The 19,688-nt window shown below is 38.9% G+C and overlaps 1 protein-coding gene across 1 annotated transcript in view; it reads right to left on the reverse strand.

The window, feature by feature from the left end:
• FGD4 (FYVE, RhoGEF and PH domain containing 4) overlaps window positions 1-19,688 on the reverse strand; it is a 249,356-nt gene that overhangs the window by 127,662 nt on the left and 102,006 nt on the right. Inside the window, exon 2 of the mRNA XM_027844267.1 lies at window positions 11,252-11,410. Within this exon, the coding sequence (XP_027700068.1) occupies window positions 11,252-11,410 (159 nt within the window). The remainder of the gene's footprint in view (window positions 1-11,251; window positions 11,411-19,688) is intronic.

Below are 19,688 nucleotides of genomic sequence, written 5' to 3' on the forward strand. Positions count from 1 at the left end.
AGGACTGTATCCCAAAGAGATCATATAAATGGCAAAAGGACTCACATATACAAAAATATTTATAGCAGCTGTTTGTCTGATGGGCAAGAAGTGGAAATTGAAGGGATGCCCATCAACTGGAGAATGGCTGAACAAGTTGTGGTATATGAATATAATGGATTACTATTGTTCCATAAGAAATGATGAGCAAGCAGACTTCAGAAAAACCTGGAAAGACTTATGTGAACTGATGCTGAGTGAAATGAGCAGAACCAGGAGAACACTGTACACAGTAACAGCTACACTGTGATGATTGACTTTGACAGACTTACCTTTTAGCAATGCAAGGACCTAAGAGAACTCCAAAGGACTCATGATGGAAAATACAATCCACATTCAGAAAAAAAACTATGAAGTATGAATGCAGATTGAAGCATACTATTTGTGCTTGCTCACTCTTACTCTCTCTCTCTGTTTCTTCTTTCTCATGGTTCCTCCCATTGGGTCTAGTTCTACTTTACAACATGACTAATGTGAAAATGCGTTTAATATGAATGTGTAAGTAGAGCCTATATCAGATTGCATGCTGTCTTGGGGTGGGGGGAGGGGCAAGTGGAGGAGAAAACTTGGAATTGAAAATCTTACGGAAGTGATTGTTGAAAACTAAACATAAATAAATAAATAAATGAAAAATAAAAGAATATTATTTTCTTACCCTTATTACAAATTAAAATAATCAAATGAACATTTTTAAAAAATGATGAAATAAATGGTTGCAAAGAAACCTGGGAAGATGTCATTATCTAACACATAGCCAAGTAAGCAGAACCAACAGAACAATTTATACAATATCAACAACACTGTAAAGACAAACAACTTTAAAAGATGTAAGAAGAGCAGCTAGGTGGCACAGTGGATAGAGCACCACCCCTGGATTCAGGAGGACCTGAATTCAAATGTGGCCTCAGACACATAACACTTAGTAGCTGTGTTACCCTGGGCAAGTCAGTTAACCCCATTGCCTAGTGAAAGAAAGGAAGAAAGAAGGGAAGGAAGGAAAGAAGGAAGGAAGGAAAGAAAGAAGTAACAATTCTGATGGATGTAATGACCAACCCCAATTCCACAGGACTGATTATGAAGCATGCTACTCACCTCTTGGCAGAGAAATGATCAACTCCAGATACAGAATGAGACATACATTTTTCGACATAACCAATATGGAATGTTTTCTTTTAATATTTAATGAAGTCATTAGCTTCTAACTGGTCAATTCTAATTTTCTGGAAGTTATTTTCTTAGTTAAGGTTTTGTACTTCTCTTTCCAAGCTATTAATTCTCTTTCCATATCTTTCTTGTACAATTCTTATTTCTTTTCCCATTTTTTTCTTCTGCCACTCATTTTTTTTAAAAATCATTTTTTAAAAAATTCTTACTTTATTTTTTCCAGGAATTCTGGTTAAAGTTGCACTCAAACTGCATTTTTCTTTACATTATTTTCTTCTGGGTTTTTGTCTTAAGCTTCCCTGTTGCCATAATAGCTCATTATAGTGGGATTCTTTTTTTGTTAGCTCATTCTTCTAGACTATTTCTTAAATTTTGACTTTATGTTGAGGCTGAGTTCAGTACACTTTTGGAGGGAATAGAAGGCTGACCTTCTATCTTCCCAAGTTCTTTTGCTGTTTTAATGGGACACTGAATGTTGTAGGAGTAAAGGACCTCAGAGACAACTTGGAATGGGACCCTGTAAGCTGTTAGTGCTTCAGAGTGATGTAGTCTAGGGTGAAGTCTGCTCCCTGCTCTTCTGGTCTGAGCTCTGCAATTTCCTAACCCAGGTCTGGATCTAAGCAAGACCTTTGTTGGTTTGTCCCTTTTTGGAAGTTTGAGTAGACTGTTGCTGAACTCAACTACTAGCTGTTAGACTCTGAGGTTAAAGTAACTGAACTGCAATCTCTCCTTTGGTCTGGGATTCCTGCTCTAGTCATTCTACGGTAGGCTTCATCCTAGAATAGAGGCTAAAACTGAGTCCCTGCTCTGCTCCTAGGATCAAAGCTACATAGCTACTCTTTGCCTCTGAACTTATACATCACTCATCACACAGATAAGGTCCCCAGACAGTACTCCTTTTTGCCATTCCTGGGTGTAGGTTCTTTCCGCAGCCCACCATGGATCTGTGACCAGGAATTTTTTAGTGAATGATAGACCTACCAGGTGACAGAAGGTATCCATTCCCACATCCTGTACTAGTTCAGAAACCCATGGGACATTTTCCTGCTCTGGTGCTTCCTATCTGCTGCATAGTCTGGTCCTCTTTCAGCCCCTAACCATGGGAATATTCCTGGCCAGACAACATCATCAATACCCACAGATCCTATTCTGATCTGGTCTGAAAAAATGACTCACTGTGTTTTATTTGATCTGGTGAATTTCCTAGATCTTTGTGGAGGAGTTATGTTTTGGATTTCTTTTTCTTTTATCAATGAAGGAGGGCAGGTGTGAGGGAGAGAAAATAGATAATTGTTAATAAGTTTGTTTTTTAAAGAAATCAGAAATGGATAATATGTAGGTTAATTATGTAGATCAGGATAAATAAGATGTTGCTAGCAAACAATTCATATGGATAAAATCTGGGGGTTTTAATATATTGAAAGCTCAACAATGAGCATATCATTATGAGGACCAAAAAATAAGATATAAAATCAGTCATTCAGTCATGTCCAACTCATCATGACCCCATGGACCATACTGATCATGGAGTTTTCTTGGCAAAGATACTGGAGTGGTTTGCCATTTTCTTCTCCAGTGGATTAAGGCAAAGAGAGGTTAACTGATTTACCCAGGATCAGATAGCTAGTGTCTAAGGCCAGAATTGAACATTCATAGGTTACATTAACACACAATCCAAAACAGTGGGAAGGTTCTTTTAGATGATACCTGCTTTAACCCCATCCATCTCAGACCAAAACCCCTTCTACAACATCCTCACAAGTGTTCAATATTTTTTTGAAGATTTCTAAACTATTCCCCCTGAGGCAGTCTATTCAACTTTAATATAGCTCTAATTTCAGGAAGGTTTTCCTTATATGAAACCTAAATCTCCTCTTTAAACTTCCAACAATTTATCCCAGACCTTTTCTCTACCCCCATCACCATACTATGGTCAAGTAGAATACATATGATTATTCTGCTATGTAAGAAGTCATGTGAGACAGCTAGGTGACACAGTAGATAAGAGTGCTAGGCCTGGAGTCAGGAAGACAAGAGTTCAAATCCCACCTCAGATACTTACTAGCTATGTGACCCTGTTCAAGTCAGTTATCCTCTGCCTGCCTCAATTACCACAATGTAAAATAGGGATAATAATAGCACCTATATCACAGTGTTGTTGTGAGGCTCAAATTATATAATATTTGTAAAGCAGTTAATAAATGCTTAGAGTAAGGTGCCTGGCACATGGCAGGCTCTACATAAATGTTTATTCCCTTCCCCCCAAACTCTTTCCCTGAGAACCTATGGAATATACAAGACATTATTACGTTTCCTAGCCTCCTCTTCTTCCACATAAATTCCTCCATTTCCCTTAACTTGTATGGCACATTCTCTAGCCCTTTCACCATCCTTTTACCTTCTTTTGGATGCACTCCAGTTTGTCTGCCTTTTTTCAAATGTGCTGCCCAGAGGAAACCCCAGTAAATGAAACACTAGATGTGGTCTGAATAAGGTGGAATATAATAGTACTATTATTTCCTATAATAATCATAATCATAGTTATATTTATATAACATTTTAAAAGTAGCAAAGTGCTTTATGTACATTAACTCATTTGATCCTCATAATAATCCAATGAGGTAAGTGCTATTATTATCTTCATTTTACAGATGAAGAAATTAAGGTTGAGAAAGATTAAGTGACTTGTCCAAGGTCACACAGCTAGTAAGTGTCTGAGGGAGAATTTGACAACTGTGTTGCATAGTTGCTTCTGTTCAAAGATTCTTAAGCAGGATGAGACCTAAGATGCAACAACTCTACTTGAACAAGAATCCCCTTTACAAAATTCTCAACAAATGTTTAATGAGGATTTGTTTTAAGACTTCCAGTCAAGAAGAACCTAATATCTCCAAAGGCACCTTGCCACCCATTCCACCCCCATTTCGCTTTGGGATAGCCGTAATTGTTTGCAATTATTTTTAGCATGCCAAGCCTAAATCTGCCTTTATGAAGCTTTTGCTAACTTCACCTAATTTTTCCCTCTGAGGCCCAGAAGAATAAACATAAACTCTCTTTCATATGAGTTGCTGGAGATATAGTCACTTAACCTATCTCAGTTTCAGTTTTCTCACCTGTAAAACAGGGATTCTATACCTACCTCCCAAGTCTGTTGTGAGGATAAAATGAGATAAAATTTGTAAAGAATTTTGCAAACCTTAATAAATGCTAGATATTATCTTATTATGATAAAATGTATTTTATTATTGCCAATTTGTAGATTATCCTTTTACCTTACAACTGCTAGCATTTATAACTCCATGGTTATATATCATTTCAGATAGTAAACACAAAAAAAGAAAGAAAAGAAAAAATGAAGTTTACTAAATCATAATTTAAGCTAAAGGATTGTCATACTATCAGTTCTTATTTGTATAGCATTTATTCACAAAAACTCTGAGGTAGGTACTATAAGCATTATTATTCCTATTTTATACATGAAGACTTGTCCATATAGCTAGTGTTAGACCAAGAATATGAACATGTGTTTTCTGATTACACCCGGGGTGCTCTTTCCCCTACAGCACTGTGCCTCTTTTCACACCATAGCATCATCTTTTTACTTCTTATGTAAGAAATTAAATGGCCAGGTTAGGTTTAAGGATTATTGGTGAGTTTTAATTATTATAGGTCGCCACCGTAAAGGAAAACTAAAATTTAATTTGATTATACTTTCAATAAACTCCATATTAAAATTTCAATGAGTAGAATGCTTTAAGAATAAAATGCATTTTATATTTGGCATAAGACATATATGTATATACATATATTGTTCAATTCCAATGACTTGCTCTTTAAAATATATGAAAATTCCTTAAATGATGAGGAGAAAAGTTCGACAAATGATACTACATGAACTTTAATAGAACATAGCTTTGAAATGTGGTTCTCTTTTAGATCAAAGCCTGAAAAAGAAAAAAATAATTTATCAGTTTTAACAGTTCAGGCAGTTATTTGGGGATGCTTCTAATGCGACAGGAAATCAGTTGATATATAAAAAACTTCTAAGCAAAAGAAAAGTTTTTATGTAATGATTTATTTTTTTGAATTGACTAGCAAGATTTGGCATGAAATGAACCATTATTTTCTAAAAACTTAGAGGTCTTTTTGAAATGAGCAATAATTACTCGTGCTGAACAAAAACTGTTTTAGAGTTAAATCTTAGATTCAAATCCATATCTAAGCTTAAACATAATTTTCAATCTAAAACTCTCCTATTTTAACTTTAAATAAAAATGTGCTTAAGAGGGGGGATTCTGGGAAGATGCTGCAGTGGATCAGAAAATTCCAAGTTCTCCAGATTTCCCCCACAAAGAAGATAAAATAGCGACTCAGGGTGAACATAGAGCAGTAAAACCGAACAATCACAGAAGATCTGAAGAAAAATCCTAGGACACAGGTTTGATCCCTGTGAAGAGTAAATACCTCTAGGATAGTTCTGCTGAAAGAGCAAGCCAGCGAGCTCTGGGGTTACCTGGGTTGGGAGGCTGCCTCCGCGCCAGCCACAGGAACTTTCACCTCCTGGACAGTGTGGGAAGTGCTGGCCCTGAGCAGGGAAAGATCAACAGAACCTCTGCTGATAAGGAATACCAGACCCAGCTGTGCTGACACGAGGAGACGTGGCTCTGGGTGAGAAGGAACCAGTACACACCCAGTGAGTACAGAAGCAGTGGAGCAGGGACACCACTGGCTGTGGGCACTTACAGGAGAGCAAAGTTCTTGATTTAGGTTCCAGGCTAGAGGGGAGAACTGAAGGAAGATCTAAAGGCAGAGGCACCGTTCTCCATATCCCAGGACCAGAGGTGATTACAAAAATAAGCTGTTACAGATTTTTAAAAAATTAACAGGCAAAGGAGAAAGAATCCAACCACAGAAAGTTACTATGGAAACAGAAGACTGGGATTTGTCTTAAGAGGAAGATACTGAAGCAAAAAAAAGCCTTCCCTACCCCAAAGCATAATGTCAAATGGTCACCTACCCAAAAAGAATTCATAGAAGAACTTAAAAAAGACAAGGAAAAATTAAAAAAAAAAATTCAAGAAAAACAAGAAGATTATGAAAAGAAAGTCAACCAATTAGAAGAGGAGATCCAGAATCTTAAGGAAGAAAGGGATTCTCTGAAAATTAGAATTGTGCAAGGGGAAGCCAGCAAAGTTATAAGAGACCAAAAAATAATAAAACAAAATATAAAGAATGAAAAATAAAAGAGAATATGGAACATTTCATAAGAAAAACAACTGATCTGGAGAACAGATCAAGAGAAAACATAAGAATAAGAATAATTAGACTACCTGAAAGCTATGATCTAAAAAAGAATCTTGATACAACAATAAGAGAAATAATTAAAGAAAACTGTCCTGAAGCATCAGAACAAGAGGGGAAAGTGGAAATAGAAAAAATCCACTGATCACCACCTGAAAGAGATTCTACAAGGAAAACCTAAGGCATATCATGGTCAAATTCTGAAACCCACAGTTCAAGGACAAAATATTACAAGCAACAAGAAAAAAACAATTTAAATATGGCAGAGAATAGAATCACACATGACCTAGCAGTGGCAACACTAAAAGACCGCAGGTCTTGTAACACTATATATCGAAGAAATCCATACAAATGTATATCCCCTGCAACTTTTGGCCATGCTTCCATAACATTAGAATCCCTAGTTTCCTTCAAAGATCAGTTCAAATGCCACCTCCTACAAGAGGCCTTTCCAAATTTCTCTAGTTACTAATGTCCAATCCCTCAAATCATATTAAATTACTTTGTATTTTGCATTTAAATAATAGCAGACAGGGGTCAAAGGCCTTAACAAGCAGTTTTCAGACAAAGACATCAAAGCTATCTATAGTCATACGAAAAAATGCTCTAAATCACTATCATTAAAGAAATGCAAATTAAAAGAAGTCTGAGGTACCATCCTACATCTATCAAATTGACTTGTTGTTTGTCCTTTGTTCTCAAAGGGGATCAATGACATCATGAAGGTGATGTCTTGACTTGCAAGTAAACTGGATTTAAGTGAGGCAGGGCTGTGCAAAGTCACTAGCCTCACTCTCTGTTCCAGAGCCACCTGGGTCCAGTGGCAAGCACACATCAAGATGACTGATCAGATTGATTAATATGACAGAAAAGGAAAATGACAAATGTTGGAAGGGATGTGGGAAAACTGGGACACTCATGTATTGTTGATGGAACTATGAACCAATCCAATTGTTCTGGAGAGCAATTTGAAACTATGCCCAAAGGGCTATAAAACCATGTAAACCCTCTGACCCAGCAATACCACTACTAAGTTTGTATTCCAAAGAGATTAAAAAAAAAAGAAAGAAAGAAAATGGTCCTATATATAAAAAAGATTTATAGCAGCTCATTTTGTCATGGCAAAGAATTGGAAATTGAGGGGATACCCATCAACTGCGGAATGGCCAAATAAGTTGTGGTGTATGATTGTGATGGAATACTATTGTGCAACTAAGAAATGATGATTAACGTGCACTCAAAAAAACCTGGAAAGACATACATGAACTGCTGCAAAGTGAAATGAGCAAAGCCAGAACAATATACACAGAAACAACAATGTTGTACAATGATTAGCTGTGAATGACTTAGCAATTTTCAGCAATACAGCAATCCAAGAAATTCTGAAGGACTAATGATGAAACTGCTATCCACTTTCAGAAAAAGAACTAATGGAATATGAATATAGATTGAAAAATACTTTTTTAAACTTTTTTTTTAAATTTTGGGAGGTAGGGTATTTTCTTTTACAATGTGACTAATATGGAGGGAGAGAATTTGGAACTCAAAACTAAAAAAAGAAGATTAAAAATTGTTTTTACACGTAATTGGGAAAATATAAAATATTAAATGAAAAAAAAAAGAAAATAGATGAATAATTCTCACAACTGAGAGTATTCTATTTTAAACCTTCCTTCCAGAGACCTTTAAATTATAAAATTTTGAAAAATGTAACCAATTATTGAGATGAAAGAAAACCCTAAGAGACAGCATTTCTGGGTAATTAATAATTAATTTATTAATTAAGCTAGCTGGCAATCAATAAATTGATGGTCGGTGGTTTCTCTCAGTAACCAAAATTACCAAGGGAGATACTGGAATGCATTAAATCTCTTCTGAAAGGGAACTCCCTTGACAAGTGAAAACCAACCCTGATTGGTACACATTTAATGAAGATGTGGGCTAAACTTCTTCAGCTTCTTCTGTTGACAAAGTCACTAGATCATGAGGCTCAGCAGCCTCAAGGCACCTGGGCAGGGGAAGCCATTTCCATACAGACCTCTCCAGCTAGTTTTCTCCTTCTTGAGCTGGATTGCCCTACTCTCTAAGGGAGGGGATCAAAGATGGGGGTTCTTCCTTCAGGCAAAGGTTCAACTAGACTGGATTTTGTTTATATTCTAAAACAGAAATTAGGTCTCTCAGATTTTGTGGGATGTCTAGCCCAACCTAAGAGCCTTGAAAATCTCATCACTCAGCCATGCCCTTCAGAGGCTGACTGACCTTTTCAAGGAGTTGGGTTTTAAGAGAAATGAAAAGAAAAATGAAAAGAAAAAGGTATATCACAAATGAACAATTAGCTATTAATATAACATTATAATATTAATTGATCTTATTATTGACTGTTTTATTTGCCTTTAAAGTGTTAGGAGAAAAATAAGAGTAAATCCAAAGCAAAATAATCAGAAATTGATTTTTTTAATACTATCAAGAAAATTTGAGAATGAACAGTGATGCAAAAGAGTGCAAAGAATGCACTCTTTGATGATCAACACTGACTAGAAATAAAAATATTTTCTTACAAAGAGTAAACTAAACAAAGCCAGTTTTATTTCTGTGGCATAGTTTCAAAAGAATTAACTACTTTCTTGCCACCCTCTTCCCCTCAAATTCTAAATATTTAAACCAAAATTAATTTTGTACTTCTTAGCATTATTTGTACTTGAAGCTACAAGGTACTAGAGATTAATCTAAGACACTCTCTCTCTCTTTCTCTCCATGAAATAATGACAACAAAATGTCTATATACTCTACAGAAAGTTAATAGATGGTCTAACAGGCACATTTAAACTTTATCAGAACGATCAGTTTTGCAGACCACCTAAGGGCTTGCAAATCACAACTCTGTAACACAAAAACGAATACATGCTAAATACAGACAACATCTCTCTCCTACCTTACAAAGTACTTGCAAAACTACTTTACAGTTTAATGAACATCATTTCTGTAGCAGTGCTTCTACCTCTTTTTACCAAGTAAATCTACCTTGGCAGTATGGTATAATGGAGAACTAGCCTCGGAGTTAGGAAGACCAAGGTTTAAGTCTAACAGATATTGGCTGTGCGACTTAGTTTTAGTGCCTCAGTCAGCTATTTAAGACTATTAAGTTGTACATCTTACACCCCGTACCAAGATAAGGTCACAATGATTACATAATTTAGACATACAGGGTGGTACCATAAGCAAATTAGGAGATCAAGGAATAATTTACCTTTCATATCTATGAAGAATTTATGACCAAGAGACAGAGAGCATTACAAAACATAAAATGACTAATTTTTTTTTTTTTTTTTGGCAGTTGGGGTTAAGTGACTTGCCCAGGATCACACAGCTAGTAAATGTCAAGTGTTTGGTCTGAGGCCAGATTTGAACTCAGGTCCTCCTGACTTCAGGGCCAGCGAAGGTTTTGCACCAAAACAACAACAACAACAATGCAAACAAGATTAGAAGGAAAATAGAAAGTTGGGAAACAATTTTTACAGCAAGTATCTCTGATAAAAGCTCTCATGTCTCAAATATATGGAGAACTGAGTCATATTTATAAGAATACTAGTCATTCTCCAACTGATAAATGGCCAAAGGATATGAACAGGCAATTTTCAACTGAAGTAATCTAAGCTATCTATAGCCATGAAAAAATGCTCTAAATCACTGAGAGATGCTTATGAAAACAACTCTGAGGTACAACCCCACACCTATCAGATTGGCCAATATGACAAAAAAGGCAAATGATGAATGCTGGAGAAGATACGAGAAATTTGGGACACTAATACATTGCTGGTGGAGTTATGAACTGATCCAACCATTCTAGAGAACAATTTGAAATTAGACTGAAGGAGCAATCAAACTGTGTATACCTTCTGATCCAGCAATACACACCACTATTGGTCTATATTCCAAAAAGACCATAAAAAAGGGAAAAGAACCTGCATGTACAAAAATATTGACAGCAGCTCTTTTTGTGGTAGCAAAGAAATGGAAATTGAGTGGACGTCCATCATCTGGGGAATGGCTGAACATGTTGTGGTCTATGATTGTAATGGAACACTATTGTGCTGTAAGAAACGACAAGCAGGATGACTGCAGAAAAATCTGGACTTACATGCAACGACATAATGTGAAGTGAGCAGAACCAGGAGACCATTGTAATGGTATCAGTAACACTACACAATGATCAATTATGATTTAGTTCTTCTCAGCAATACAATCCAAGACAAGTCTAAAAGATTCATGATGGAAAATGCTATCCACATCCAGAGAAAGAACTTGATGAAGTCTGAATACAGACTGAAGCATACTATTTTCACTTTATTTTTTTCATGTTTTCTTTTCCCCTTTTATTCTGTTTCTTCTTTCACAACATGACTAACATGGACATATGTTTAACATGACGGCATATATGTGTGTGTGTGTATATATATACAAAACCTGTATCAAACTGCTTACAGTCTTATGGAAGGGGGAGGGAGGGAGAAAATTTGGAAGTCAATTTTTTATAAAAAAATGAATGTTAAAAATTGTCTTTACATGTAATTGGGAAAAAATAAAATACAATCTACTAAAAAAAAAAAAGACCATAAGTTGTATATAAGCTTCCAGTTTACATGAGTAGAGGGAGTTTCTTCACTAGGAGTTACCCACATTAATGGAGTAATAAGTTCAGACCCCAAAACAAAATTACCTAACCAAAGTTCAACCCATGTGAACTTACCTTGTGGCTTTGGACTTGCAGCTGAATATGGGGACACGTTAATTGGTGCTCTTCCATTTATTCCCTGAGCCTCATCATCTACATTCTGATTAATTGGTGTGTCAGTCTTACTTGATGGGCAAGATGAAACTATAATGATCTCTGGGCAGGAACTGATGCCTGAGGAAGTACGGAAAAAAATGGGTTGTAAGTTATTTCAGCAACATCCCACATGCCTATAGTACTTTTCTTCTGTTCCAACCAAAACAAAAATATTCATGGACTCATGGTAGTGTCAAGATATTATTAGGAGACACCCTGTTTTCCAGAGCTAAGGTCCAGCAAGCAAGCTATGCCCTAATCAACAACCCTCTGTACTCACCCTCTGGATGATCACAGCCACAGCAAAATCCCAGAATTGTTTTACATAATCATTGTACTGCTTTGACCAGCACCAGGTATTCTCTGAGCTCAGACAAGCCTGGCTATGAATCAACTTGTCCCACTGTTGCTGTTACCCGTCTCTGTCAAGGTTACAGTTCACCGTGTAGTCACTGGTATAAGTGATGGGGTTGGGATCTGGATCCCAGAAAGGAAAAACCTTGGACTTTCCCAGATGGCCAAATCTCTGGCATTTGCCTGAGGCTATAATCCTATCAACTGGCCTTTCATTGTACCTAGCCTCACCCTCCATTTACCTCCCTAGGGACCCCACTTCCCACCCTTAATCTTAGCTAGGCTCCATTCTCCCTTGGCCACATGGTCCAGGTCCCTGGCATTCTATTACCTCACAGTCCCTGCAGACTACTTGGCCACTCCTAGATCCCTCCCATAGTCTTTCTGTATATAAGGTCCATCTTGTCTCCATTAAGATGCTCAGATTCATATAATCTAGTCACCACTCAGATTTTTATAATAACTCACAGATGCTCAGATTCCTTAAGAGTCTAGCTAATATGGAGAATATTCAATAAACCGTGTTTTTGGCTGCAAGAAGGCTTGGGTCAAATTCTTTCAGGCAGGACCCGGGTGTCATGATTTTGGGATTCCAGGACCCCTAACCTCTAGACCTCATCATTCCCATCCTCTGTTAACACCACCTCCCCAGCTCCTATCTCCATCCCATTCTACCCTGGCTACCCCTGTTTCCCATGCCCCCCTCTCCTTCCCCTGGTTTACCTTCCCTTTTCCTCTAGCCCACCTCCCTTCATATCCTGCCTTGTTCACCTTTCACGTATCCTAACCTCCATTTCTCCCAGTCTTGGTGGTATCTGGCCTGACCCCTCCCCCTCCTCCAGTGTCAGTTGATTTTTCCCCTTGCCAGCCAGATCCCCTGGCTTTGCAGTCCAGTCCAACCAGTTCAGCATTCCCCAGTCCTTCACTCAAAAGAAGTGGGACTTCCGATCTCCCTTCCTCCCTAGCCCCAGTTCCCATAGTGTCTTCAGGGCTTTTTCCCCAAAGGGAAGTTCCTGTTTCAGTTAATGGGACAATTAGGGTGCATGTTCCTTTCTCCATTTCAGACCTCATTTAGGTCAGAGAGAAACTAGGGCAATACTCAGAAGATTCCACTAAGGTAGAGGGCTTTAGGGATGTGTCCCTATAATTCGAGCTTTCTTGGGGTGATTTGCATATCCTCTTCTCCACCTGTTGTACCACTGAGGAGAAGAGGACAATCTGGGAACAAGCCCAAAAATTTGGAGACCATTTGGCTAGCAATGACCCAACAAAATACCCCCCAGGAACAGCTGCTGTTCCCACTACTGACCCAGGATGAGATTATCAAAAGAGTGAGGATAGGGGAAAGAGAGACTATATGGTAATTTGCCTGCTAGAAGGCCTAAGAACTGCATTTCAAAAGCAAGTAAATTTTCAAAAAATTAAGGAAATTACTCAGGGAGAAAAGGAAAACCCTGCCCTTTTCCAAGACAGGCTAGTAGATGCTATTAAAAAGTATACAAATTTAGATCCCGACTCTATAGAAAGATTGACTATTTCATTAGTCAATCTGCCCCAGATATTAAGAGGAAAATGCAGAAATTGGCAATGGAACCCCAAACACTTCAGGCCCAATTACTGGAGACAGTCTTTGGAGTTTTTAACAACACAGACTTAGTAGCAGCAGAGGAAAGAAAAAGAAGGGAAAGGGCTAGAGACAGAGAACATGCTCAGTTTTAGGCTGCTGTCATGGCCAGGAAAAGACTCAAGGGTGCTCTTGGCAACTCTGGCAGTGGGAAAACCTGCTTTCAATGCCACAAGGAGGCCCACTGGTCCAAGGAATGCCCTTCCAGGGTGCCCCCTCGAGGAAGCCTGTCCACTCAGGCAGTGAGGGCCACACTGGTCCAAGGAATGCCCTCCAGGACACCCCCCCAGAGGGAGCCCCCATGACCAACGCCTCTGGGACCATGCCCAAGATGTGACCAGGAGGGACACTGGAGGAAGGATTGGCCCTGAGGTTGGAAAAGTGGTGGAGTCGCCCCCCAGTACCCCATCTTCCAGTCTTCTCAAGACTGGGTATGATGGGAGCCTGGAGCTTGGTAGCACTCCCACTTTCTCCATCTCTCTCATCAAACCCTGGGCAAAAATAGAGGTCAGAGGTATGGTTACCCATTTTACCATGGCTATGTTCTCTGTTTTAACCAATTATTCTGGCCCTATCCACCCCTCTACCTGTTCGGTCATGGGCACTGAAGGGAAAACTAAGGGATATCTCCAGACATACTCCCTCCCCGAAGATCTGTCTGAATACTCCCTCCTGATGCTCTCCTCTTGCCCCGCCCCTTTGTTGGGAAGGGACCTGATGGTGAATTTGGGGAGCCAATCTTCTCTAGTTAAGCCTCCCATCTCCCTTTTCCCTCTCTGCACCAGACCTCCCCATATTCCCAGAGAAGTATGGGAGAAAGCTGAGCTAATTGTTTAGCATCAGGGAATTATGTCAAGCAACTTTTCATAATTTGGTTTCCAGTAAAATAATTTGGCTATTGTTGGTTATTGTTTTAATGTGTAAACTTGCCAGAAAGCTTGTTTGGGTTTTGTCTTGCTGAGAATTTGCAAGGATATAGAAATAATCTCTAACAATTGACTTTTTATACCAGGATAAATTTAAATTTGAAATATAAATTTTGGAAAAGTTTTTGAGGTAAAAAAGCTCATGATTTTGAGTTGTCTAATGAACCATAATAATTCATCAATAAATCAATAATCCACTATCTGAGAAATGCCACAAGCTACTCTGAGAGAATGTGATCCTGGTGGGAAGTCAGCTCTGGGAAAAAGCTGAGAGGACAATTTTAGCCTCAGTCTAATATGAGATCCTCCTGGCTCAGTTTCCCCATTATGTTCTTTTGAAAAAGAATGTTACCCACCTGGCTATTCCCTGGCTATGAGGTGGATTTGATATGGCATGGTTGGAAAACTGAATTATCTGAGTCCAAACAGAGCCAAGGATGTTTTATCCTGTCACTTGGGCCCTGCAGTCTTTTTTATCAAATTTGTCTCTTCCAGACTACAGCCCATTCACCTACAGTTGGTAGCAAACAGTGGGTACCAGCCAATGTCCCCCCATTGTTCCCTGGATGCAGCCTATGCTCAGATCCAGTCAACCTCCTCTTTGGGACCCCTTTGAGGCAGAGACAGCTCTATGCCCCTTGCCAGCAGGACGCAGTTTCAGAAGCCAAGACCTTCACTCTTTAGACCAAAAGAATCTGGGTCCCATTTGTTTGAGGGGGGAATGAGGGGGTTGGGATCTGGATCCCAGAAAGGAAAAACCTTGGACTTTCCCACATGGCCAAATCTCTGGTTTTTGCATGAGACTATAGTCCCATCAACTGGCCTTTCATTGTGGCTACGCCCAATCTCCCAATTCTGTTACCCTTAACCTAGCCTAGCCCTCTATTGTCTTACCTCCCTATGGCCCCCACTTCCCACCCTTAATCCTAGCTAGCCTCCACTCTCCCTTGGCCACATGGTCCAGGTCCCTGGAATTCTATTACCTCACAGTCCCCGCAGACTACTTGGCCATTCCTAGATCCCTCCCATAGTCTTTCTGTATATAAGGTCCATCTTGTCTCCATTAAGATGCTCAGATTCATATAATCTAGCCACCACTCAGATTTTTACAATAGCTCACAAATGCTCAGATTCCTTAGTAGTCTGGCTAATATGGCAGATCTTTAATAAACCTTGTCTTTGACTGAAAGAAGGCTTGGGTTGAATTCTTTCAGGCAGGACCTGCGTGTTGTGATCTCGGGGTCCTAGCACCCCTAAACCTCTAGACCTCATCATAAGTATTGAGATTTGCCCGTATTGCCTTGGGTTCCTCCATGGGAGGGGCCTGGCAAATGTGTCCAGTTGCCCTCCTTGCTTGCAAGTCGTTTCCCTCACTACAGAAAATAAACTTCTGTCTTAGTGTCTGCATAGTTGTTCTTGCCTGCTCTGTCTGGTTCCAGCCTCCACAGGCCAAGAGGTTCGGTCCAATTGACAGTAGAGATACTCAAGAATTTGATGTTAAGCTATTAGGATATAAAAATTCACAAAATTTAAGGAAACATATCTTATATATACTACTTTTTACAAAGAAGTTTCTTCATAAAGATTCCATCCCATACTAATGATCCAAGTGTTCTGAAGACCAAAAAATCATATCCTAATATCCTTTGTTAAATGAAGAATATTACATTTTTGGAACAATGTAAAAAAAGAAAAATGAAACACTAAAGGACACTATGCAGCTGGTATAAAACGTCAGACAACAGAAGATAGGATAGGTTATGCAAGCCTCTAAGACGCTAATCCACAGAAAAGCTTTCCTTTCTTAGCTTTCCAAATACCCAGCCTATATAGTCAGAACTCAAATGAACAAAGCAGGAAGATACTAAAATGCGGCAATCCTTGAATAATTCCTGAAAACTGCTCCCCTATATTATTCTCTTCCACCAAATGATCAGATAACTAGTTTCACATTCTATTCAATGAAAGGTAAAGATTGCCTATATGATATAAAATATAGAAATTATTTTAAATGGTAAGACCCAAATGTTCTGAATAACAGGTCTGAGAAAAGTTGAGAAATAAGCACCCTTTGTGAGCCCTTTTCTCTTCTCTTTGAGACTTCATCTATTTCCAAGGGTTCAGTTATCATCTCTATACAGATGATTTATAAATAAGTACAAATAGCTCTAATCTCTCACCTAAACTCCAATACTACACTCCTAACTGCCTGGTGTGAGTGTGTATGTATATGTAAATATTCTTCTCTACTACCCAAATCTATATCTCCACCCAAATTCTCTGTTTCTGTATGCAAGTTACTAGACCTTTGGTTCATAAACAGTTTGTTTCTTGAAAGGGGGGGGGAACTTTGAGGGCAGAAAATGAATTGTGTAAAGAAAAAGGATTAAATCAACTTGCAAAAGATGTAATGTACTGCCTCTTTTGAAGATGAACAGAGTGTGTACTGAGAGGGACAGAAAAATAACCACGTGCAAAAACCCCCTATTTTAAAATACAACTTTGAAGAAAATAGTTTTTCCATTAAAATAAGAAATTCATTATGATAAAGGATGGTTCTCTCACAGAGAAGAGAGGGAAACAGGAAATTTAAGTGAAGCAAAACCAAAAGACATTGATTAAAAATCATTTAAAAATTAAAAATAAAACCAAATGTGAGTGGTACAGGCCATTAGGAGGACCAGATAGAAATGAGAAGCACTGTTAAGGTCGAAAAATGACTGAGACAACAGATTGTATTCCTCCCAGCTAATTTACAAGCAACTGCTTTTAGAGTGGTTAAAATCTGTAAATCAGCAAATCAAATAAATATTTGCAACTATAGGAAGATTAAAGGTTGTTGGTTTTATAACTGAAAGTAGGATTGAATGAGTTTTGTCTGATTAGAGAAAGAAGAGTCACAAGAAGGATCTGATGCCATTAGAGGCAGTGACATAACCAGCAGAAAGCAGGCGACAGGACCAGGAAAGAAAGCAGTAAGAGTTTTGTGAAAAGACACCAGCAGAAGACAACTGGGAGAATGGAAGTGCATTCCTCTTGTAGTGCTGCCTGGGTGTGACCCATACTCTGAATTTCTCCTCACTTACCCTAGCTTAATTAGCAGGTCTAGAGTTCCCAGAGATGGACTAGCATCATGGTGCTTATGATTCAAACACTGTGGGGGTTAGGTGGAAAATATACTTTTACTATTTGCCACTATAGTTCCTGATTCCTCACCAGTGAGTTTCTCATTTACACAAAATCAGTCTCATGATACCATTAGTTCTGAAACATAAAATATGTACTAAATGATAAGGCAATAGCAGATATTATTATAACTTCATAGTTATTCAACCTAATGCAAATTCAGTAATAATAAAAAACATTATAGTCCATGATGAGGTCTAGAGGTTAAGGGGTCCTGGGACCCCGAGATCATGACACACGGGTCCTGCCCAAAAGAATTCGGCCTAAGCCTTTTTTCAGCCAAAAATAAGGTTTATTAAAGATCTACATATTGCCAGACTCTTGAGGAATCTAGGAGTCTACAAGTATTAGCTAGATTCCAAGAATCTGAGCAGTGGCTAGATTTTAGGAATCTGAGCATCTTAATGGAGACAAGATGAACCTTATAGACAGAAAAACTGTGGGAGGGATCTAGGAGTAGCCAAGTAGTTTGGGGTGACTGGAGAAGGGGGTCTAAGGAAGATCTGAATGGGAGTGGCCAGTAAGCTGGGGTGAACAGGACTCCTGGGACCTGGACAAGGGAGCGGAGCTAGGATTAAATGTGGGAAATGGCCAGGGGCCATAGGGAGGGCTAGGCTAGGTTAAGGATAACAGAATTGGGAGTAGCTACAAAGAAAGGCCAGTTGATGGGATTATAGCCTCAGGCAAATGCCAGAGATTTGGCCACATGGGAAAGTTCAGGATTTTTCCTTTTTGGGATTTCACTCCCATCCTCATCAGTCCACACATAAACTTGGTGTCATACTCTTCCACTAATGGGGGATAATGGAAACACATTTACAAAAACTTAGCGGGGAAGTACAGAAATGATAATAACTTATGTGCTTGGGGCAATTTACAGCTGTAGATTGCAGATCTTGATTTCTCTGGTCTCTTCATGAATAATCTGTTGTATCTGAAGGGCTTATTGGGCTAGCTCCCCTTCTGCCCTCACTGCCTTCCTGTTATTCTTTAATTCCCAACACCCTTAGACTGCAACAATATAATGTAGATTATGTTAATTTAAATCAATATGCCATCTAGGATCTGGTTCCATTTGATCCATCACTGATCTAATCCAACCTTCTCCTTTTACATATAAAGAAATCGACAGGTATGTGATCATGTGGTTTGCCCAGTGTCAGAAAGGAAATAAGTGACAGAGCCAGGATTCAGACCCAAGTCTCTGATTCTAAACTGAGTGGTATGTGGGTACCAGTATCAGTGAAGACCCCTCAGGACATGATTCCCGCCCCCCCCTTTCTCTTTTCTTTAGTTGTGTAAGCAGAAATTCCTGAACTATAGTGTATTCTGTTTATCTCATCCTCTAGCTACGTGACCTTGGGTAGTAGACTGAAGTCATAAGGCCCCAAAAGGGGAACCTGTTGCAGTTACTGTACTCCTTCGTTCTCCTCCTTGCTGGGGAAGATTTACTTGAATAGATTGTGCACCTGAGGCTCAGCCAATGGGCCAAAGGGGGGTGGGTTAGGATGGGCTATTGCACTAGGATCTATATAAACCTATTTTGAACAAAGCACTCTTGCACTCTCTGGCTGACGCCATTTTGGGCGACACAGGGGAGTCCTTTCTCGAGAAAGCCAATAAAGCAACTTTCTTTTTTGCAATTCTTGTCAAGACTCTGATTCAAATTTGGGTAGGTGGTCTTTTGTCCCACACACAAACCTAGTACTCTTTCTACTGCACTAGACTGTGTTTTTTTGTTTTCAGGTGCTTAATGTATGTTCATTGATTTTAATCAGGAACAAAAAGATTAAGATGAACATCTACTCTATTCTGATCAATACACCAATGTGTCTGCCAGTCTCTCAGGGGACATCCATGAGAAGAAATTGACTTAGAAGGTTGATTCATGACTACAACACTAGTACTCTGACTTCTTTGGAAGCAAAAATGAACAAAATGCAAACATAAAGAATCATTATGTATGTGCATATGCTCATGAATGCAAATATATACATACACAATGTAGACAGATAGTCACATGTGTTGGTGGTGTTCAGTTGTTTTAATCGTGGCTAACTCTTCATGACCCCATTTAGGGTTTTCTTGGCAAAGATACTGGAGTGATTTGTCATTTCCTTCTCCAGCTCATTTTACAGATGAAGAACTGAGGCAAACAGGATTAAGTGACTTGCCAGGGTCACACAGCTAGGAAGTATCTAAGGCCAGATTTGAAAGCTGGTTCTCCTGACTCCAGGCCCAGCACTCTATCCACTGTGCCACCTAG

Source organism: Vombatus ursinus, unplaced genomic scaffold (genome assembly GCF_900497805.2).
Source record: "Vombatus ursinus unplaced genomic scaffold, bare-nosed wombat genome assembly UNPS02014941.1, whole genome shotgun sequence".
Taxonomy (NCBI): Eukaryota; Metazoa; Chordata; class Mammalia; order Diprotodontia; family Vombatidae; genus Vombatus; species Vombatus ursinus.